The sequence below is a fragment of the Rhineura floridana genome, chromosome 7 (assembly GCF_030035675.1).
Source record: "Rhineura floridana isolate rRhiFlo1 chromosome 7, rRhiFlo1.hap2, whole genome shotgun sequence".
NCBI lineage: Eukaryota > Metazoa > Chordata > Lepidosauria > Squamata > Rhineuridae > Rhineura > Rhineura floridana.
Genome location: NC_084486.1, coordinates 72,101,885 through 72,125,631, shown reverse-complemented (window position 1 = coordinate 72,125,631; position 23,747 = coordinate 72,101,885). Strand labels below are relative to the sequence as shown.

At 40.5% G+C, this 23,747-nt stretch overlaps 1 protein-coding gene across 4 annotated transcripts in view; it reads left to right on the top strand.

Annotated features, from left to right (window-relative positions):
• ATRNL1 (attractin like 1) overlaps positions 1 to 23,747 on the top strand; it is a 1,089,767-nt gene that overhangs the window by 608,237 nt on the left and 457,783 nt on the right. For all 4 annotated transcript variants that reach the window (XM_061635905.1, XM_061635908.1, XM_061635909.1 and 1 more), the window contains exon 26: positions 1,759 to 1,837. In XM_061635905.1, coding sequence (XP_061491889.1) covers positions 1,759 to 1,837 — 79 coding nt within the window. The remainder of the gene's footprint in view (positions 1 to 1,758; positions 1,838 to 23,747) is intronic.

The following is a 23,747-nucleotide window of genomic DNA, read 5'->3' as shown; positions in this document are numbered from 1 at the left end:
GGTGCAACACTGCAGTCACAAATATGTATTAAGAATCATACCCTCTGTTCAGGCAGCTCAGGAGAAGATAGAATGCTGTGCACCTAAATGACATACTTGAATTGTTAGAGACCTGAGTCCACATGGTAATACATTAGAGGAAGGACAGTGAGTACGCTGTTGCAAGCTGCTGAGTGGCTTGCAGAGATGAAAATGTGGGTAAAAAACAACTTTTCCCTAGGTGCTCCTCATTCCCTGGATGCAAAATGCACATAACTAACATAAATAGAAAAAAAACTCCTTATAATTTTTATATATCTGGACTTGTACGCCTTCTTTTCCTCTCTCAGTAATTGAAGTTCTATGAAAACTGGTTTTGCTGAAGTGCTGTTCTCCGCAGTAGTATAATAGAATCATTTTATTTTAAATGCTGTTCACAGCATTTCACACAGCATACTGAAAAAACTGGTATTGCCTGAATTACCAACCCAAGCAATCTAGGAAATGGATATCTTGACCATCTAAAACCCCTAAACTTAAAACCCCAGTTCCTGAAACCTTAGGAACTGAAAAGCAAAAAAGCATAGGGAGACTTAAGAATAGTTAATAACAACTTAATTTTACCTTTGATGTTTATCTACTGTACTTTTAATAGTATTTTAGTGGTGGGGAATCCAATAATTTCTTTCCACAAGTTAGACAGTAATAGCCTAAAAGTGTACTACATATGAAAATCTGACTTTTCATCTCTCTAAGAGAATTCTGTGATCTCCTGTAATAACAATTGTATAAGAGTCACACTGCCTACGTCTATACTACCCTGAACACACCCAATCTCATCTGATCTCAGAAGCTAAGCAGGGTCAGGCCTAGTTAGTATGTGGATGGGAGACTGCCTGGTGCCATATGCTTAGAGCAGAGCTTGGAAAAGTTACTTTTTTTGAACTACAACTCCCATCAGCCCAATCCAGTGGCCATGCTGCCTGGGGCTGATGGGAGTTGTAGTTCAAAAAAGTAACTTTTCCAAGCTCTGGCTTAGAGGAAGGCAATGGTAAACCACCTCTGAATACCTCTTACCATGAAAGCCCTATGAATATATATATTAAAAATATAACAAATGATTCATAGGGTTTCCATAAGTCGTAACAGACTTGAAGGCATATAACAACAGTAACAAAGAGTCACACTTGAATTGGTTAGTGTGGCTTGCCTCATATCAATCTAGTATTTCTGAGCTTTGTCTGAAAAAATGGTTTTGTTTTCACTTATATTGCAAAATGCCTTCGGATAAATATTATAAAAGGGTGTCAATAAAATGCCTTAAGTAGTAATAATAAAAAGGGTCCTTGAATATTCCCTGAATGTTTCAGTGGGGATAAAATTTAGTTGTCAGGAGTGTGTTGTAGAAGACACTTTTTCTCAACTTTGGCTTCAATGTAAAATGATTGTAATTTATTATTGTTGTAAACTGCCTTGGGCATTTCTAGTGATGGAAAAGCAGTATAGAAAATCTTTAAATAATTATTATTTTTTATTGTTGACCACCATATTTGAGAAAATCATAGCTTCTGTATATGTATATTGGATAAGTGACATCTGTTTATCAAACACAGGAGAGAGAGGGATCAGTGCTCCTCATTTGTGTTCTGTTAGTTCCTCTTTGTTGGAACATGCTCTCCATTCATATTGCTTTCATGCCATCAAATGTCAATGCTTTTCAGAAAGGGTTGTGTAAAACACAGTGGTCTCTAATTCATTTTTCATGTTTTGCTCTTGCAGTTGTTTCTTGTCGTTGTTGTTGGTGGCTGCTGTGGTCTGGAAAATCAAACAAACCTGCTGGGCTTCTCGACGAAGAGAGGTATCAGTAACACTGGGATTACTAAGATGGTTTTTTGTCTCAGAGCTGCAGGTGAACATGCAACCTGCCTTTCACACTTGGGAAATTAAATTAACTCTTTTCACATACATCATTTTATTTTGGCCATTCTTTTATATTAAAGCAGAACAGGATGATCTACTTTCTTTACTTGGAGAAAAACTGTTAGTTTACCTCTAGTTAGACCTGTGGAAAAATTATGCTGCTAATTTTACGTTCTCCTTTGGTAAACTGTAAATTAAATACAACATTTTTTAAAATAAACATTGCTGTTAAGGATTAGCTGCAATTTTTAAAATTTATACATGGTCAAACCAGCTGTTATTATCCCCAGTTTGATATTTGGTCTAATCTATTTTCAGTGTTCATATCTGTTGTCTGCCCTATCCATAACTGATGTTTCCCTTTTTAAGTTCTACATATCCACCTGGAAATTTTGGGCTTTTTTCTAGGCTTGTTGGAGGTGGGCGGGGGCAGGGTCCTCTGATTTGAAAAACCAAGCATACCCTCCCCCTCTCCCTCTGCCTAGTTTTGATGCAAGTCATGGAGTGACGGAATCTGTTATTCCTATTATCAAAGTAAGATAATTGTAGAATTGTAATTGTAGAAGAGAAAGAACTATTGTATCTCTTTATAATATTATAACATTATTACATTATTATAACATTACAAGTTATGGCTGGACTGTGCTGGATAATATTGTAAATACACAATTAAACTGCAATCTTTGTAGGTTTCTGTAGTAACTGGCACATAACTGCTCATTTCCATAGAAAAGTATGCAGACTTGAGCAATTCACTGATATAATAATAAATAATAATAATAAATTTTATTTTTCAGCCGCCTATCTGTCCGGGTTAGGGACACTCTAGGCGACGAACAACAAGACATATAGATCAACATAATCAAATTTTAAGCTAAAAAACCATTCATTAATTCAGAACATAAATTAATCTGTCCCAATCTTGTAGGCCTGCCTGAACAGCCAGGTCTTCAAGGCTCGGCGATAGCTGGACAGGGAGGGAGCATGTCTGAGATTGAAAGGGAGAGAGTTCCAGAGGGTGGGGGCCACAACAGAGAATGCCCTCTCTCTGGTCCATACCAGCCTAGCTGTTCTCACCAGTGGGACCGAGAGAAGGTCTTGCGAGGCTGATCTCGTCAGGCGGCACAATCGGTGATTCAGGAGGCGTTCCTTCAGATATACTGGGCCGAAACCGTAGAGGGTTTTAAAGGTCAACACCAACACCTTGAATTGGGCCTGGTAGACAACTGGTAGCCAGTGAAGATCTAATAACACTGGGGTGATATGATCCCAGCGACGGCTATGCGTAATCAAGCGTGCCGCCGCGTTCTGTACTGTGTTCTCTTATATAAGAGAAATAAGGAATCAGTAACTTGCCATCTTTACATTGTTCTTGTGACTGAAGCCACAGATGTTAGTGAAATTGCGTTGCTGCCTCTGCTATGAAGATACTACTTTCCAACTTCTTCTTGCTTCTCCTGAGCCACCACTGTTTCCTCAAAATTTGTCCACACCTTCTGACAGAAGGTGTGTTCTGCTGGCAACTGGCAATGCTGGCTTCTGACTAGAGAAATTCAGGAACTGAAAGCAGAAATAGCATTGCTTTCTCACTGTCCGTTCCAAAACTGCCATGAATACTTTGCTTTGGGAGAAGGGGAGGAGGGAGGAAATATGGGGTGTGCATACAGTATGTGCATGTAACCCTGTATATGTATTTTTTATTTCACTGTTCCCTTGTAGTAAACTTATCTAGAAAACTGCAGAAATATAAAGTATACTGATAGCTGATAAATTTAGTGAAGAGTTTATAATATTAGGAAACATTTTATTTTAATATTTATAAATTACTGTTCTGCATTCTTCCACAGAATGAATCTATTCTGTAGCTTCCACACCACTGCAATAAATCTCTCTCTGTGTTAATCACAATATAGTTTATATACCAGATCATAATTTAAAGTAATGTGATTCTTTTTTCTTTTTGTATTTTGCAACCATAGAAATAATTGCATGAAGATATCTTCTTACTATGTAGATAGTTTAATTATAATGCTAAATTACTCATTATTTGTAATATTTAATTGTAATTAACATATTCCATTAATTAACACATTCTATCTGAATAAGCACCTTAGTGCTATGTCATAAAAATCAGCAGGACTTTTTAGCACTTGTCCAAAGCCATTTGGTAGTTAGCATGTTAGTTTTACTAAAATGGAAATCATAGTGCTCTCTCCAAGAGCTTAAAATCTGTGAATAGGGGATGAAGGAAGAATTCCCAACTGATGTAGATCACCTCACTCTCTTAGCAAAATTTCTTTTAGGCTGAGGATAGTCCATCTTGATTTTTGGATTCCTTTCAGAACCTGGCTTTAGCTCTCCTTTATATCCTTTCTTTCCATATGTAGCTTTCTGCCTGCTTTTTTAATTTTCTCATTATTTGTCTGCTATTTTCAGTAGACAATATCTTATCCAATTTTTCTGAAACTTTCAGTGATGGTGAGCTGGATCCAGACTTTGCCTTCTGCAGAGAGACCAGCTCCTTCCATCCATGGAAGGCCGTTGATCCTGTTGAGTCATCTCATGGGTTGGGTGGAGATGACTTTTGCTAATTTTCCCCTTCTCTCTGCAGCCCCTGGTCTCATCTCCCATTCTGTTCTGAGTAGGGTTCCCAGGTCTCCGGTTTTCGCCTGGAGACTCTGGTTTGTGAGGTCCTCTCCGGGTCTCCAGGTAAGTCACCCCAATCTCCAGAGTCTTGGCTTTGATTTTTTTTAAAAAAACATAAGCTTCTAGGTGGTCTTGTTCAAGAGACATACACCAAAAAGTCAGGCCCCTGCATCTTCTTTTAATAGTCAGCTGCTTTGATCCCCACCTTTCAGGTTTTTAGCCAATAAGTGAAGTCAGGATTGTAATTGAAGAGGGATTTGTTGACCTCTAGGCAATAGCTAGAACCCATTACAAGCCTGAAAATAGTTTCCTTTCCCTGCCTGCCGCAAATCTCATAAACTAGCTTTCAGCAACAGTGCCTTTCTCTGTGTGTGCAGGAGATCTAGAACAAAAGATCACAGCAAGATCTTGGTAGGCATGCACAGTAAATAATTTCTATTATTATTATTATAATAAAATATACATGCAGGTTTTTTAATTACTTGCAAAATAGCATATAATATATTTTATCTTTCAAATTTTTGAACAGAAATAAAAAAGTATACATGCAGCTTATTATGCCATTACAATATGTTATACTTTTCTAATTATAAGGAATCAAATAAGTTTACATTTTCCTGGGCTATTGAAGAGGGCAGTTTATTTGTCTAATTCATAGCCTGTTTTGAAAACCTTCCCTATATGAAGCTTTAATTCTGCACTTGCTTTTCTGGGAGTAAAACTGCAGTGCTAATCCCACATACCTGAGAGTAAATCCCGTTGAATTTAGTAGCACTTACTTTTGAGTAGATGTGGTTAGGATAGTGCTGAAAATCAATGGGACTTTTGAGTGAACATAGCAAATGATTGTGTTGTAAATCTTTCTCTCCCCTTCTCCTTCTTTATGCAATTAGGCAGCACTTACTTAGGTGTCACTGCTTTTATTTGAGGAAACTAATATTGATTTTTTTAAAAAAATGTTCTGCAATGACCAACCCCCTATTATATGGAGTATATGTATTTTTGGCATCGTCTCTCTCTCTCTCTCTCTCTCTCTCTCTCTCTCTCTCTCTCTCTGTAGTCTTTCCAACAATCCCATGAGGTAGGGTTGTCGATTAGAAACCAAGGCAGCTCACAGCAAGAAATAAATCCCTTTAAAATCCAGTAACCATAAAAACAAGTACAAAAGTTGCAAAACCTTAAAATAGTATGAAAGTGGCATGATTCTGAATTTGGGTTGGGTGAGTGAAGTCCCTTATCACTTGAGGTTACAGTCCTGCACACACTTCTCTGTTTGAGTAAGTCCCACTAAATACATTGTGACTTTCTTCTGAGTAAACATGCATAGAGAGAGACAGAGGGAGTGTAACTCTGTTGATTCTCCTTGATCTCTCAGCGGCTTTTGATACCACTGACCATGGTATCCTTCTGGAGAGACTCGCGGAGTTGGGTGTTGGAGGCACTGCTTGGCAGTGGTTCCGCTCCTACTTGGCGGGCCGTCTCCAGAAGATAATACTTGGGGAACATTGCTCGACCCCGTGGGTTCTCCAATATGGGGTTCCGCAGGGTTCGGTCTTGTCTCCCATGCTTTCTAATATCTATATGAAGCCGCTGGGTGCGGTCATCCTGAGTTTTGGAGTGTGTTGTCATCAGTACGCTGATGACAGGCAGCTCTGCTTCTCCTTTTCATCTCCTTCAGGTGAGGCGGTCGAAGTGCTGAACCGTTGTCTGGACGCGACAATGGACTGGATGAGAACTAACAAACTGAGACTCAATCCTGATAAGACTGAGATGCTGCTGGTGGATGGTTTCTCTGGTCAGATGGTGGATACATACCCTGTCCTGGACGGGGTTACACTCCCCCTAAAGGATCAGGTTTGTAGTTTGGGAGTCGTTTTAGACTCTTCCCTATCACTTGAGGCCCATGTAGCCTCGGTGGCACGGAATGCGTTCTACCAACTTCGGTTGGTAGCCCAGCTACGTCCCTATCTGAATAAGGAGGACCTCACATCAGTGGTTCATGCTCTGGTAACCTCACGTTTGGACTACTGCAACGTGCTCTACGTAGGGCTACCTTTGAAGACGGTTCGGAAGCTACAGCTAGTGCAAAATATGGCGGCCAGACTGCTAACAAGAACTAAGCGGTCTGAGCATATAACACCTGTTCTGGCTCGCTTGCACTGGCTTCCAATATGCTACCAGGCAAGATTCAAAGTGTTGGTACTAACCTATAAAGCCTTATACTGCGCGGGACCACGATACCTGCAGGAACGCCTCTCCCGTTATGAACCGGCTCGTACACTACGGTCTACTACGAAGGCCCTCCTCCGGGTCCCGACCCATAGGGAGGCCCGGAGGGTAGTAAGATCTAGGGCCTTCTCAGTGGTGGCCCCCGAATTGTGGAATAGTCTCCCCGAGGAGGTACACCTGGCACCGACACTATTATCTTTTCGGCGCCAGGTTAAAACCTTTCTCTTCTCTGAGGCATTTTAATCTAAGTTATTTATGTAAATGTTGTAATTTTTATATTAGATGATGTATTTTTATATTTGTTATATTGATCTGGTATTTTATTATTGTATATGTTTCTATGTTTGCCGCCCAGAGAGCTGTTTGCTAGTCAGGCGGGATATAAGCTGAATAAAATAAATAAATAAATAAATAAATATCTTTATTTTAAAAACGTTTAAAATAATAAAACCAACAATGATTTAAAAACAGACAAAAAGCATAATAGCTTCTACATGCCTGGGTAGGCCTGCCTAAACAAAAACCTTTTTAGCAGATGCCAAAAAGAGTACAATGAAGGTGTCTGCCTAATGCCAATAAGCAGGGAGTTCCAAAGTGTAGGTGCTGCCACATTTCCTTTTCTCCCAGGCATTTTTAACAGCATTTAAATAGCACATTTTTAACTTGCCTATCGTTTTTATCAGTTTTTATGGGTTTTAATTTGGTATGGTTTTAAATTTGTATACTTGTTTTTAATGTTTTTAAATGTTGTAAACCGCCCAGAGAGCTTTGGCGACAAGACAGTATATAAATGCAATAAATAAATAAATAAAGGATGGATTTCTTTCCAGAGGAGAACAAGTACTATGTGGCACCCCTAACATGGAAATCACACCTTAAACTTGTCCTGGTACCAAGTCGACAACCAGTGCATATTTAGAAAAGAGGCTGATAGGATCTCACTCATGTCAGCAGTTGTGCTGCAGCATTCTGCACTAACTGCAGCTCCCAGGATGACCTTGGATGACTGGCTGCTAGGTTTTTTAGTTTGGTTTTTGGTTAGGAACCCTGACTGGTTGCGGGATGCTGTTTCCTGTCTTACTCATAGGAATCTTGTTGAGGTTGGTATGATATTGCAGTTTGGAAATCATCACTGTCTTGTTTTTGTATCTCTATTTGCATTTCATTTACCTCTGACCTCACTCTGTTAGATCCATAGAAGCAACAACAGTGGTTCCATGCACTCAGCTCAACCCCCTTAAACCCACTGATGACACACCTTGTTGTTTGCATGAGGGTTTGTTTCTTGCCCAATACTGGCAAAAGAGAATTCACATACTGGGAAGTGTGGCTTCAACTGCTGTATATTTAATAATATTCCCCCTTGAGTACATATACTTGGGATAAAATGGTGCAAATAATTTAAGAGACTAAAGAGGTACTTCAACGTACCCCAATTTATTACTTAGCTAGCTTTCTTCTTCTGAAATTAGCTTGATATATTTTGTAATTTTATGAAATCCTCCATTAGCTCATTATTGACTGGAGAATGATAATGATGTAATCTGTCCATTATCTTAATAACTTTAATTGTATCAATTTATATCTTTGTTTTAATTGGAGGGAAATGAATAGTATTACAGAGTCATAGGGAAGTTATTTAATTGCAAGAAAGTTGATTTAACGGTGATGTAACTGTGTAAAGTTGAGGTCTTCATTGTTCTGTTGCACATTAAACATAGCTCAAATCATAGTACAGTACCCCCCCCAAAAAACCCAAAGATTAGGTGTAAGGCATGCTTTGAAAACAATCTCTTGCATACATCCCTGTTGTGCTTAAAAGCAAGGCAGAATGTTTAAGACAGGTATGTATCAACCTTTTGCATGAAAAAGGCATCATTTTATACCTGTGGACTGAAAATTGTCATCCTAAGTCCTATTTGTATGTTACTCATGTGTAGGACATAAGCATGTAGAGTGGGGCTGTGCCTTTTGCTCCTCCCCATGACATTGCATTATCTTCTTTCAACAACTGTGTCATGCACAGCTGTATGAAGAGAAAGTCTAGCAAGTGAGCTCCCACTCGTGAGCAGAGGGTCTGCACAATGAAGACCTCCTGCATTGGGCTTTCTTTGCATATAACTGTGGACAGCATGCAGTTGTTGAAAGAAGGCACTGAAAATACAGAAGCTGGGCTAAACACATAGCTCCATTTCAGATACTCCATGCTTATGCCCTTGTGGCGTAGTGGTTAGAGTGTTGGACTATGACCTGGGAGACCCAGGTTCGAATCCCCACATAGCCATGAAGCTCACTGGGTGACCTTGGGCCAGTCACTGCCTCTCGGCAATGGTAAACCACCTCTGAGTACCGCTGACCATGAAAACCCTATTCATAGGGTTGCCATAAGTCGGAATCAACTTGAAGGCAGTTCAATTTCATTTCCATGCTTATGTACTACAGGTGAGTATTGTGTGAAAAGGAACAAAATTGTGGAGGGGGAAGTGGATGCCCACAAGCCCCATAATCAATATTCCTACATGCACTGGTTGTACTTCAGACCTCTTTATGTTGAGATGGAAGGGTTAGATTGAGAACCTTGCCTTATCAGAATTACCAAGTGAATGGAGGTTTCTAACTGCATTCACCCTTGCAGAACAGTGTTGAAAATGGGGCTGGCATGTGCCCTCCTGCCCTCTTTCCACTTTTGTCCCACACAAATTCATGTGCATTCCTGAACAGAGCGTGTATTCACGTTGCAGGTACTACCCCTGTTGTAGTTGGTCTGATATTGACTCCCATGGTGTCCTGTCCTACTTAGCTAACAGTCCTGAAAAATTGTTGCTGCAGATTTTCTGGAGAATGTAAGCAGAAGTGCTGCAGGAAGGGGTGATGCTCCTAAAACCTTTAGGATATGTTTCTAGAACTTCGGCTTTGGCACTAGCACGACACTCTTGCATTGTTTAGAGGATGGATGTGGAACTTCTTGGCCATGGGCTAAATGTGGCCCATGAGGCCTCCTCATTTGGCTTGCGAAGCCATTTGGGGGAAAACCATGCCCACCCACCCTACATCTGACATCATCGTCAGGTATGAAGCAGGTAAGGGGGGGGGCTTCAAAGGAACAATCACAAGTTTATAGTGGGCTCTCAATTGTTCCTTTACTGGAGCAAGGCATGCTTCCAACCACCCATCAGATGGGCAGAAGGAGTGTGCCTTTCTCAAGGAGGGGGAAGCTGTTTCCAGTTAGTTGAAGCCGCTTTGTATGGCTCCTTTCCACCTCTGACACAGGAAGTGGAAAGGAGCACCACAGGGAGACTTGCAAAGCAGAGGGCTGGCAACACCTCTTGCATTGTGGTTCTCAAGTTTGGAAACCATGTTCAAGAGATTTGACAGATAGGCAGGACAGCCCACCTGCCAATCATCCCATAACCATGTCATGTGATTGACAGGTGGGCTGACCCATCCGTCAAAGCTGGCCCACTAAAAAGGTGAGAGCATAGTTCTAAACAACTAAACATGAACTTTGTGAAGCTTTTGAGATAACTTTAGATTAAATCTTATTTAGTTATCAGCTGAAGCTTGGTTAAACACTATCTTTATTTATTTTTGGTAAATCTTAAATGTTAAACAATCCCAGAAAAACACAACAATATTTATTATGTGTTATTTATTTAAAAATTATGGCCTGATTCCTTCATTTGAATCATAAAGGTTTGCAATATTCAAATATAATCCAGTTACTTGAATTACCTTTACAATAAAGTAAACATAATACTGTACACTAATGTTGGAACCATTAAAAACAGTCTTCAAAGAAAATAGTTAAATGTATTGGAATGTTTTATAGCATTATTCTGAAGGGCAATAGAAATGGTCTGATGCAAGGGGTTTTGCATTTCAGTATGATATATGTATATAACTGTGTAAAACTCTCCTTGCCTATGACATCATCTCTTAAGGCAGGAGAACTTTTTGAAGAGATAGTAACATCTGTCTTTGTTGGTGTTGTAGTCTTTGTTCTACAGTGGGTATTTGTTTTTAACCTACATTTATGCCTAGGTAATGTGAGCCTGTTACATTTATTTTCAACAAGTAATTAATAATTAACATATAACCTTTGGCTTTCCTTTCATCTTCTAGTATTGACATAAGTCACATAACATCACGCTATGTGTTAGGAGAATGCTTTGAAATGCAAAACCTAATTAAAATTAATGTAAACTTATTTTAAGACACTGGTGTATCCACAAAAAATACCACAGATAATATTCTGAATATTTGAAGAGACCATTATGCTTACACACAAATTACTCATGATACATGACTTGATATTTTTGGTTGAAATTCATATGACAGACAGCTAAACTGCAACCTCTGTTAAGTATTCTAAACTGTCAATAGAAATAAATCTGTCAATAGAAATATTGGATGGTTACCACAAACAAGTGCTTGTAAACTTTGTTGATGTCATTCAATATTGAAATTTGTGGCTAAATATATGTCAGAGACTTGAGTATTTACTAACCTTAAAGGGTTGATTTCAGTTCCTATTTGATTTTAAAGGGGCCTAAGTTCAACAAACATACAACATCTTTTCCTATGTGTGTTTTCTTGGAAGTTAGTCCTATTGTGTTCAGAGGCGCTTACACTTTAGTAAGTGTATTTAAGTCTTAGTTTGGATCCAACCCAAGGTATTTTCTTCATGTTATAAATTCATCTATATTATTGATTAATGTTTGTGGACTTGGAAGAGAAACCCAAGGTTTCGGGCAGAGCAATCCTGCTTCGAGTAACACAAGCAGGCAGAAGTTAACGCCAGCTTAAAGTACACCAGATCCTAACTCCATTCAGAAGCCCTTGAAAGTGAGAATGGCAGCTCAGCTGGCAGAGCCCAGTGGAAAGAAAATAAAAGCAGCAAAAAAACAGATCTGTGTTTTTACTTAGACCACCCTTTTCCTAGTTGGGAATGGAGGTCACATAACTAAGCTGAACGGATGTAGGATACAATGTAAGTCACCCTCTCCTTGGTCACACCTCCACCACTCCCCTGAAATGTCCCTTGTGGGGACTTACCCTAGTTTAATTTACCCCATCTTGGCTGAGCCAGCTGAGCCCAAGCTGAGCTGGGAATGGTGGGATTATACTGGTTGAGCCATGGCTGAGCTGAGCTGAGCGTCTTAGGCCAGCATAGCCCAGCTGAACTGGGACCCAGCTGGCTCAGCTGGAGATCTGCCATATCCTAACTCCCTAACATGATTTGTGCCATGTCATTTACAGACATCTCTTCAATTTTAGGAAATGAAAACGCTCAAACTGCGTCTGTCTCTGAACCAGAGTAATTCCTTTCAACTTCATGTGAAGGATCAGTTGTGCCTGGCTTAGGCCCTGTGTGCAGATGTAAGATCACACAGGCCAAACTAGAAGTCCTGGTCAGCTTATGATTGCCTCCTGTCAATGGTAGGATGTTCACAGATGAACATGCTTGGAAGCTTGCCAATAATCAGGGACCCACATAACGCAATTGCATTTCCTGTTCAGCCACAATGCCTGAAAAACACTGTAGTCACTACGGCATCCTGCTTCCGTTTGCTGTGTGCTCCAAGCTCATTCTCTTCAGACCTTTGCAGAATGCTGGGCAGGCTCTTGGGCTGACTGGTACAGGAGGCATTATCAAAGCACTCAAGGAGGGGGTGGAGCTGGGCAGGTGAGAGCTGTGACCTGGAGAGAGTCTCCAGGGTTAAATCAATAGGTCCCAGGACCAAGATGATGGGGTGGAGGGAAGCCTTATGAAGTTTGCGGATGATACAGAACTGGGAGGGATAGCTAACACAATGGAAGACAGGAATAAAATCCAAAGGGACCTGGATAGACTAGGAAATTGGGCTGAAATTAATAAAATGACATTCAATAAAGACAAATGCAGGATTCTGCATTTAGGCCACAAAAACAAAATGCACGGGTACAGGATGGGAAATACCCGGCTTAGCAGTAGTGCGTGTGAGAAGGATCTTGGAATTGTAGTGGATCGCAAGTTGAACATGACCCAGCAGTGTGATGCTGCGGCAAAAAAGGCAAACACGGTTTTGGGCTGCATAAACAGAGCTATAGTTTCCAGGTCGAGGGAAGTAATAGTCCCACTATATTCTGCATTAGTCAGGCCTCATCTGGAATACTGCGTTCAGTTCTGGGTGCCTCATTTTAAGAAAGATATAAACAAGTTAGAGCGGGTTCAGAAGAGGGCGACGAGGATGATAGCCGGTATGGAGAACAAGTCTTATGAGGAAAGGTTGAAGGAACTTGGCATGTTCAGTCTGGTGAAGAGAAGGCTGAGGGGTGACAAGATTGCACTCTTTAAGTACCTGAAGGGCTGTCACATAGAGGAGGGTACAGATTTGTTCTCTGCTGCCCCAGAGGGTAGGACTAGGTCTAATGGTTTTAAGTTGCAGGAGCGTAGATTCAGATTGGACATTAGAATGAACTTCTTGACAGTAAGGGCAGTTCGGCAATGGAACCGACTGCCTAGGGAGGTGGTGGGATCCCCTTCGCTGGATGTCTTCAGGCAGAGGCCGGACAGCTATCTGCGGGAGATGCTCTAGCTGTGGATTTCCTGCTGTGAGCAGGGGGTTGGACTCGATGGCCTACAAGGCCCCTTCCAACTCTATGATTCTAAGGTTCCTCACCTCTGTTCACATAATTAAACAGCAATTAAAAGTTTAATCTTCTGGATATGTTATTAATAAAATATTTTGTAGCCTCTTGATTTGTAATATACAAAAAAAAAGTGATGAGAAGATGTAAGGGGGAGGTGGCAGCTACATACTGTCTGTTGAATGAATTCCAGCATTGTCCCTGGTGTTCTGCTGTCCATTCAAGGTAATGTTTGGAGTTGGTCTACCAAATTCTGTCTACCTTCAAAGGAGAATAGTCTCTAGTTTATGAATTATTTTATTCAAGATCTGCATAACTAATCCACCTCATCAGTAGTTGAAATGGAGCTTCTTTGAAATGCAAAGGCCTGTGCTTCCTCATTAATGACAGCTTTACAGTCTGCTGGAATTGAGCATTTACACACCCATTGCAAAAGCTGAGGCAAATAATTAGACAGAAGTTCAGCAGCTTTTTCATGAAGAGACGTTTAAGTGGTGGTATTATAAGTGATTGCTTTCTTCTTTATAGGTCTCTTATGCATAAATGTAACATTTGATGTTATTGATTATATTATAATTGGAGTTTTTTTTAGTCTCATGGATATTAGTCAAAACATTCAGTGGACTTCGATTTGCACTGACAGGAGCTAGGATCCAAATAACTGCTGACGCTTCTGCATGTTCAGGGTGGCTTTGGGCTTGTAAGCCATTACTCTGCATAGGAAACTGCTTTTAATACTGAGGACTTATTATGACATGGCTTGGTGATTATTTACTCATCAAAGACATTTTTTTTAAATCTCAGTGGGTTTACCCAAGCCCTACCTAAAGTACTCATTGGATCCCAGCCAATACCCTCTTTGTTCTTTTAAATGATCACTCTTTTTTGTATATTGTATTTTAATTCTTTGAGCAGCAAAACGTTGTTTCAAAATCATTATTTGGATCCAAAGTGTGAGTAATTACTCATATTAGCTCTCCTTCCATTAATCAGCACCTATGCACAGTCACTAACCAATACGTAACATCATTACAAGCAGCAAACTATGTGTGCAATGGGGGACCCTGCAAAATACATTCCCCAACTGTCCATACAAGGCCAATTTTGTACAATTGTACATACACAGGGACAATACAGATGGTCTATAGTAAATGTGTGTAGGTTAGAGGGTGGAGCTTGCTATTGTGATACTTGCTCCTTTGAATGCATGGTCACTGTGTGTATGATAGTGGTCTAAAGAGTGCTATTATGTTCACAATAGAGAAACATCATATGGGCAAAACAGAAAGAAAAATCTAAGGGTTGTAACCAACATTAGTCATATTTGGAGTAGACCCATTGGGAGGTATTCAACTAAATCCTTGCACTAGTGGAATAACTTCAACTAGCACAAGCGGATTTTCATCCTTTCTCCTCCCCACACCATCCCCAAATATGCTCCAAAGGGTTGGGGACAAACCCAGAACAGATTTGAGGGTGTCAGGGGAAGGAGAGACCATTTTATTGTGCTGACAGAATTTTCAGCTTTATGCTATGTTGAATACAACCTGTTACAGTTAATTGACATGGCTAACTTACGTCCATTAATTTCAGTAGGTCTGTTCTGAGTAGAACTTAGTTGGATACAACCCTAAAACTGCAATTTGAAAAGATTTTCACTTTCTTGCATTTTCTCTTTTTGTGGGTAGCAATGTAGAGGCAATAAATTAAATTAATTTAAATGGGCCACATTTTTTATTAAATAACAGCAAGCATCTAAACATACAAACTGTTAGATAATTGGAGATGAGAAGAGCCAGAACTGTCTTTGTGCCTGTGAAACCTGGCACGGCTGCCCTGGTAATTGACTCCAGGAACCAGCTCAGCACTGAACTGCCCCTAATAAGCGAGCCAGCCCTCTCCCTGGATAGGGGGGAGGAGAGGGCGCGAGAGCAGCTATCCAGACATTGCTATCCAGCTGCTACCCTGTGCTTTCTTAAAGCAACGATAATCCTTAAGCTGTTCTGATCTCTCCTATCCTCTCTCACAGTGTCACCTTTCTTCTGTCTTACCTGCTAAAAGGTTCTTCCTCAGCTGCTGGTCCACCTGCCAAGTTGTTTCAAAATTCATTCAACAAATGAGCGAAGTCTGAAACTCGTAACGGTATCCCACCCTTGATCCCGTGCCCCAGGGAAGGCGAAAAATGTGCCAGCCAATCTAGACAGGCATGCAAAAATTCCTTTGTGACCCAATGCATTAACCAGATACACTTGGGACAATAGATACAACAACCAAGATGGGTGGGTAGGGTGTGTGGCTTGCTGTGAGGAAAAAAATAGCAAGTTTACCTGAGAATGATGGATGACATTCCTTGTTGGGATGACTTCCTACTGGAAGGAAAAGGCAGGGCCCACTAAAACCTTTTGCCTCCTCTCCAGGGGGAGGACTCATCCATCTCACCGGTGATGGTTGGATCCTCTTGTTCTCTCTCAAGTATTTGCCTTTTCTTGGTCTTGTGCTTTTCTATCATGTATTTTCTGGGGTTGGGCTGACTTAAATAATCTGGTCTCTTGCCTTTTTACCAACCAGTCACACGAGGATGCACAGTCTACACTAATACTGTGCCCCTAGAAGGGGTCCGCTCCTCTGCCCCTGCAAATCACTCCTACCTGGCAAGCTATGCTCTGAACCAGCAATCCCAATGCAAGCCATCTGTGAAGTAGACTTCTTTTTTGTATAGAACATGATGACAGAGTGAATGGTAAGAGTGGAAAATCTTAAAAACACAGTGTCCTGTAGAAAGTTATTTATCTTCACCATAAACTAAAATATTCACCATAGACTGAAATTTATTATGTCATTATTCTGAACAGCTACTTGTTAGCATAACATGGATGCCAAGATAAATAAACCATATTTCTATTTATAATTAATAATTTACATATAACCTTTGCCTTTTATCTTCAAGTATTGATATAAGATATATAAAATCAGTCTGTGTGTAGAAAGATTGCTTTGAAGTGCAAAATCTAATTAAAATGGATGCAGTGCTATTTTAGGACCATTGTAAGATGCTATATGGAATATCATAAATATTTGAATAGACCATTATTTTTTATCTGTGCTATTCAATTTGTACACCAGCCAGTTGTGAAAAATGAGCTGGTACTTTTGGTTTGAGTATAGTGAACAAGAGGGGTGATCAGTTGAAACACAAGTAATCAACAGAATGAAACCATTTCTATAATTTTATTTTTGTTTTGGTATATATATTTAGAATGAAATTGTTAATTTGATTTGGCATCACATGGGAGGTTCAATGTTATAGACTCCTCAGTTACAATGGCACAACTAGTGATTTCTGTTGCTGCTGGTGAATTCCATCATATCCATGATGAGTGGGATTGAGCTGGCAGTCTCTACTCTCTTTCTTGGTTGCTTCCTATGAGTTATGGCTAGCACTAGCTTTCTTCATATTGCAGCTAATGAGGTAGGGGACGAGGTTGTCAGCCAGAGAGGTTTAAAGTTTGATTGGGGCAGCAAGGTTGAAGGGACACCAAGAGGGTTTCCACAGCACCAGGAAGAGAGGAGGAGAACTACTGCCTGAGTTAGAGGAATAGAATCCTCACGAGTGGAGAATAACAAGGGAAGAACAAGCAGGGCACTATTCCAGCCCTCTAAAGGGAGGTACCCAGGATGCTGCCCGCAGCCTTACCTGGGCACCTTGCTATACAGTGGGAGGACAGTGGAAGGAAAGCCCCAGAGATTAGATTGGTTTAGGTAAAGAGCCCAGAAAGAGTTCAAGTGGCAAGCCAACTAGCAAGGACAGGCAGAGCAAAGGCTCTTAAAGGAATTACATTCCAAATATACTTAACTGTCTGGAGTGAGTAGAAAGTAGATAGAAGCAGGAGTCCTTTAAATCTCAGTCACAGAGCCCATTCCCAGAAAGCTGGTGAATATCTCTGGTCCCCAAGAGAGTAAGACTGCTTCCAGACTGTCCATATTTTCAAGTGGGATTCAATCACACCAGCAAATTCAGGTTGTGCAATTAAACTGATCTGCAGTTCTTGTGCAATAAATCCACTTCTGCAAAAGATCAGACCTTGTGACAAGGACAGACAGAAAAATGCAGTGGAAAGTGTGGGATAATACTTTGATGCACATTGTCAAATCTCTCTCCCCCCCCAAAAAAATATTGGAGTGAATGCTAATTAAATAGCCAACACCATCTAATCTCATTGCAAACAAATTAGTATGAAAACTCAGTAAACAGGTCATCTGGAAGCTGCAGGTGTCAGTCAGCTCTGCAAGACTCCTCTTGGATCTTCAAGCAGCTTCCTGCCAGGGAGCCCTTAAGATCAGCCCTCTGCAGCACTGCTCTTTGAGCTAAGCCTAGAAGAGAGCTGTTAGGAGACTCCACAGTGCTGTAACTGGTAGAGGTTTAAATAAAGGTATTCAGATTCAAGAGAAGGTTTAGTCTCTTTAGAACTTTCCCTGGGGGAATGACACCTTCACTAACCAATCTCTCTATATTCCTAACCAATTACCCCTAGAACTGTCTGCTCAGCATGAGAGAATATAAATTCATATCCTTTTTGGAATGCAATGAGACTTTACTAAAGCACACAGCAACAACTTCTACCATGCAGGCTGATACTCACCTACTGTATGTGACACTCTAATTAACACACTGCATAGTTTCTACACCCCTTCTAACTTTTTACCTTCATAATTGGCTTTGTCTTTATGTGGCAGCTTGTTTATCTGGCAGCAACAGCAGGGAGAAAGATACTTGCTGTGGCCTTGATTGTGCCCTTGATGCATGAACAGCTTCCTAGGCAGGATAATTCATGGGATTTTTGTTTTCACAGACAGCCTGTGTAGTTACTATGGATCCATGCTCTCTGTAAGCTACAATTCCAAGTAACACAGGGTTGTGATTTGGATTCAATTCATAATTATGAATTCAATTTGGATTCAATTCATAATTTCCAAACAGGAAAAATTTGATGTACAGACTTTCCAGTTCTGAACTTCAGCTTCATCTGTAGCTGAACCTTAGTTTCATCTGTAGTTCTTTGGAAACCCTGAATTATGAGGAAATGGTGTGAACCTTTTGCTGATATACCTCTTAGTGTATTCTGCTTAAATCCTGGCAGTGGCTTGAGGAAGGTAACCTGGGCCATTTCCAGTCCCAATTTATGTTTCTGGATTTAACCCATAAAGTCTTGCATGGCTTGGGATTTGAAGGTGCACCTCTTCTTATATAAGACCCAAAGGTACTTTATGGAGGCCCTCCTTTGAATGTTCCAACTGCTGAAGTTCAAAGAGTGGAACCAAGAGAAAGTGCTTTTTTTGGTGTTGACCCCCTGCCTGTGGAATGCTTTCTCCAAGAGGCTCACCTTGTACCCACTTTACAATCCCTTTAGTGCCAGGTGAAAATCTTTAGTTTCTCCCAGACTTTTAAACAATATGTAACATCTTTTATTAGTTAGCGTTTTTAACATTCAGTCTGTGTTTGAGGAGGCAACTCTTTTGTTAGTTTGCTGATTTGTTAAGACTGGTTATGTTTTATTTATTTGATAGGTTGTATTGGGTTATATTGTGTGTTTCCAGTTGTTTTATTGTAAATTGCCTAGATTCTTTTCCATAGGTGACTCGTGAATTTAATAATTAAATAACTTGCTGGAATGGAGATATTCAATGGTTTATCAACAAAAGGTTCACCGCCCAGAGAGCTATTGCTAGTCGGGCGGTATATAAGTTTTAAAAATAAATAAATAAATAAATAAATAAATAAAAGGGATGAACTCACTCATGAAACATTTAATAATTTTTGTCTGAGAACTTATTTCCAGTTAGTGACCAAGATGGCATGGTTGGAACTTGGCACTTTCCCATGATCTTCTATCAGCTGGGGATAGTGGTAAAGGAGAAAAAGGCAGTTTGTGGGGCGGGCATTTGTCCATCCTCCCCCTGAAAAAAAATACAGTGGAAATTATGACCTTTTGGATAGCAGTTCCTATACAGGCTTTGGTTCTTTTTGATGCCACTGGTCATTTCTCAAGGTTTTCCATTTGGTCTCATTTCCATTTACTCCGTTGAACATATTTAATATGCTCCATTACTGCAATTGCAGTTCTTTTTCTAGGATAGATGTTTGTTAAATCTCTACTGAAGGTGCCTTTGATGTTGAATGGCTGGCATTTATGATAACAATAAAGTAACTTGTATAAATGCGGGTACACATCATGGCTGGCAGCAGTTATTGTTATATGTAGTGTGTGTCCTGCATATTTAATACAAATTTCTGAGAAGATAATATGATTGTGGTTATGTGGAACTAACAGTAAGATAAGGAAATTGTGTTTTTCATGCAACTTAAAGATTTGCTGAGGGAAAAATCACTATATAAAGAAGGAAAAAATGCTTCAGTATTTTTTTTAGCAAGGTTAATGCATAGGTCTTCTGTGAAAAAAGGCACTAATGTTAGGAGTGTCCCTGACTTTGTCTTTCTATTTCCTATGAATGTTAAATATTAAATAGTACACAGTAAGATCTTTGGAATAAAGAATTGGCATTATTTTATAGTCTGCTAAAGGAATCGGTAGCTTTATCTAAATAATAAATAACCAAAGTTATAATGCCAGCCCTGCAAAGTCAAGCTTGGTTCTGAGAATATGACTGGAGTTTCTGTTTTCATACAATATCACTGGCAAATAATGAGACCCATTGTTCTGAAAACATTCCTTTTCTCCCAGGCATTTTAATAAATTTAATAATTTAATAATTTTAATTTTAACATTTTAACATCTCAACTTATTTTTAGCATCTTAGGATGCTAGTATATTTGTATTTTATTATGTTTAAATTGTTCTATAAATGGTTTTAATTGTATTTTTGCTGTCTTGCTAGTTGTGAACCGCCCAGAGAGCTTTGGCTATGGGGCGGTATAGAAATTTAATAAATAAATAAATAAAATAAATAAATATGCCAGAAATATGTGTGTCCAGCAGTGACAGTGATGATTAGTTTGCATATAATAAACAGGGGGAAGTTCTTGCTCTCCAAATTTTTACTCTCTCCTCTCTATACTACCCAGATAGAGCTATACAATGAGTATAATGTATCACATACACTTAACTTGCACAATAATAATTGAAATAAAGATATTCTTTGTTAAACTATTGTTCAGACTTCTGAACCTCAAAATCCACCTGTTGGGCTTGCTTGCAGCTGCCAGATACCAGTTTTAAATTTTTCTGAGAAGGAAAGATTGACCCAATGCCCCAGTGTGGATTTTGGATGCTTTTATACTAGGCTCCTTCAGTACAGTTAAAGGTGGAAGTGGAATTAAAACAGTGGCCCCACAGAGCACTGAATAAACTGGTATATTCTCTAACAATGCCTTTTGCTCATTTTCAAGATCCAAGAAAATTCCACTCAGCAAAGGTCATTTCTAATTTGAAAGCCACCTGTTTGCAGACTGTGTGCCTTGCTGCTGTTCTGGACTGGGGAATTAGTGATAAATATCCTCTCATTCCCTCCCCCCCCAATATCCTCTCTAAATTGTCCCAATATCAGTTTCTCTTCTGGCAGGATGAGGGGGTGCTATTAATAACACTATATCAGTCTTTTAAAAAGAAACAAAAAATTAAAGCCTCGGTGTGGGAAGAGATGATGGCAGCAGGGCAATTTAGAGAAGGTATTCAAGGGGCAAATAAGAGTTATAGTATTCATCATTAACCCTCTAGCCCAGTTCAGTAGGAATTAGGGTTGCCAGGGGTCCGTTTTTTGCCTGGATTTTGGGGGTGGTCTTTGGGTCTCCAGGTCAGTCACCTTAATCTCCAGACTCTCAGCTTTCATTTTTTTAAAAATTAAGTTTCTAGGTGGTCTGGTTCACGAGATATACATCAAAATGTCACACACCCCGCAAATTCAGTTAAATGACCTGGTAGCTGGCTGCTCTAATCCCACCCTTTCAGGTTTGTAGCCAATAAGTGAAGTCAGGGTTGTGATTGGCAAGGCATTAACTAGAGCCCTTTGCAAGTCAGAAAACTTGTTTTTTCCTGCTTTTCTGAAAATCTCATAAATTGAGTAAGTATGTAGCTTTTAGTCTTTTTCTCTCTTGTGTGCAGGAGTTAAAGATTAAATTTTCCTAGCCTGTTGAAGAGGGCACTGTTTTGAAAACCTTCCCAATATGAACGTTTAATCTAGTACTTGCTTTTCTGGGAGTAAAGCTGCAATGCTAATCCCACATACCCAGAGTAAACCCCATTGAATTCAATAGGACTTACTTTTGAGTAGACATGGTTAGGATTGTGCTGTAAATTGATGTGACTTTTGAGCGAACATAGCAAAGAATTGTGTTTCTGTTGTAAATCTTTCTGTCTCCCTCCAATCCTATTTTTAAAGCAATTCTTACATAGGTGTCACTGCTTTTATTATGTAGGAAACTAATACTGATTTTTTAAAAAATGTTCTGCAATGATCAACCGGCAATAAACTATTATATGGGGTGTGTGTATTTTTACTTCTTCAGTGTGTTTGTGTATATGGAGTCTTTCCAACAACCTTGTGAGGTAGGGTTGCAGACTGGAAACCAAGGCAGTTTACAATAAGAAATAAATCCTCTCCTGTGTAGAGCTCATACGGCTCCATGGTATACCCCAGAGCTGAGAGCGATGAAACAATATAGGAGACGGCTTGAGTGCAGATGGAAACGAACTCCTGGTGGATGCAATTATACATTGGTAAGTGCCTATGGTAAGCTGTATTTAGGGGCAGTGAGGGCAGCAAAAAAACCAATATTTTACTGCCACTATCAAATCATCAATCTGCCACCCAGCGGAGCTCTTCAGAATTGTCTGTAGGCTATTACACGCTGGCCCCAAGGACATAGTAGAACCATCTGAGGCCCGCTGTAATGAATTTGCTAGGCACTTCCAGGATAAAATCTTTAGCATCCTCCAGGACTTAGACTCCGGTGTTATAGCAGGTGAATCAAGCGAGGTTTCCAGAGCACAGCCTTGTCCCATTTTCTTGGATGAGTTTCAGTTGGTACAGCTTGAGGACATTGACAAGGTGATTGGACAGGTTTGTGCAACCACTTCTGTGCTGGATCCTTGCCCTTCTTGGCTAATAAAAGCTGGCAGGGATGGAACAGCCAGCTGGGCCAGAGAAGGGATTAATGCCTCTCTGCGTAACTATAGGCCGGTAGCAAATGTTCCATTCCTGGGCAAGGTCCTTGAATGAGTGGTGGCAGGCCAGCTCCAGACGCTCTTGGATGAGACTGATTATCTGGATCCATTTCAGTCAGGTTTCAGGCCTGGTTCTGGCACAGAAACAGCCTTGGTCACCCTGTATGATGATCTCTGTCGGGAGAGAGACAGTGGGAGTGTGACTCTGTTTTTTCTCCTTGATCTCTCAGTGGCTTTCGATACCATCGACCAGGGTATCCTTCTGGGGAGACTGGCTGAGTTGGGAGTGGGAGGGACTGCATGGCATGTCTACTTGCAGTCTACTTGGCAGGTCGGCTCCAGAAGGTGGTGCTTGGGGAACATTGCTCAGCACCCTGGATTCTCCAGTATGGGGTTCTGCAGCGGTCAGTTCTGTCCCCTATGCTGTTCAACATCTACATGAAACTGTTGGGTGCGGTCATCTGAAGATTTGGAATGCGTTGCCATCAGTATGCTGATGACACACAGCTCTATTTCTCCTTTTCATCTTCTTCAGATGAGGCTGTCAATGTGCTGAACCGGTGCCTGGCTGCGACAATGGACTGGATGAGGGCTAATAAAATGAGGCTCAATCCAGACAAGACTGAGATGCTGCTAGTGGGTGGTTCTTCTGACCGGATGGTGGATGTCCAACCTGTCCTGGATGGGGTTGCACTCCCCCTGAAGGAGCTGGTTCGTAGCTTGGGGGTTCTCCAAGAACCATCTCTGTCACTTGAGGCTCAGGTAGCCTCGGTAGCACAGACTGCCTTCTACCAACTTTGGTTGGTGGCCCAGCTGATCTGCCATGGGTCGCAGAATGGAAGTGCTACTCCCCCACCCTAAAGAGGGGCCCCTTTGCCAGGGCCCAACTTCATCATCCTTTAGTGCGAGCCCTGTCTGTGACCTTGGCTAACTGGCTGCCAGGATTTTATTAGCTTGGGTTTTTGGTTAAGAATCCTGAGTGGTTGTGGGATGCTGAGTTTTCTGCCTTACTCATAGGAATCTTCTTGCGGTTGCTATGGTATTGCATTTAGGAAAGCATTTACTGCCTTTTATTTTTATTTTTCTGTTTGCGTTTCATTTACCTTTATCCTCACTCTCTTTCATCCATAGAAGCAACAACAGTGGTTCCATGAAGTCCGCTCA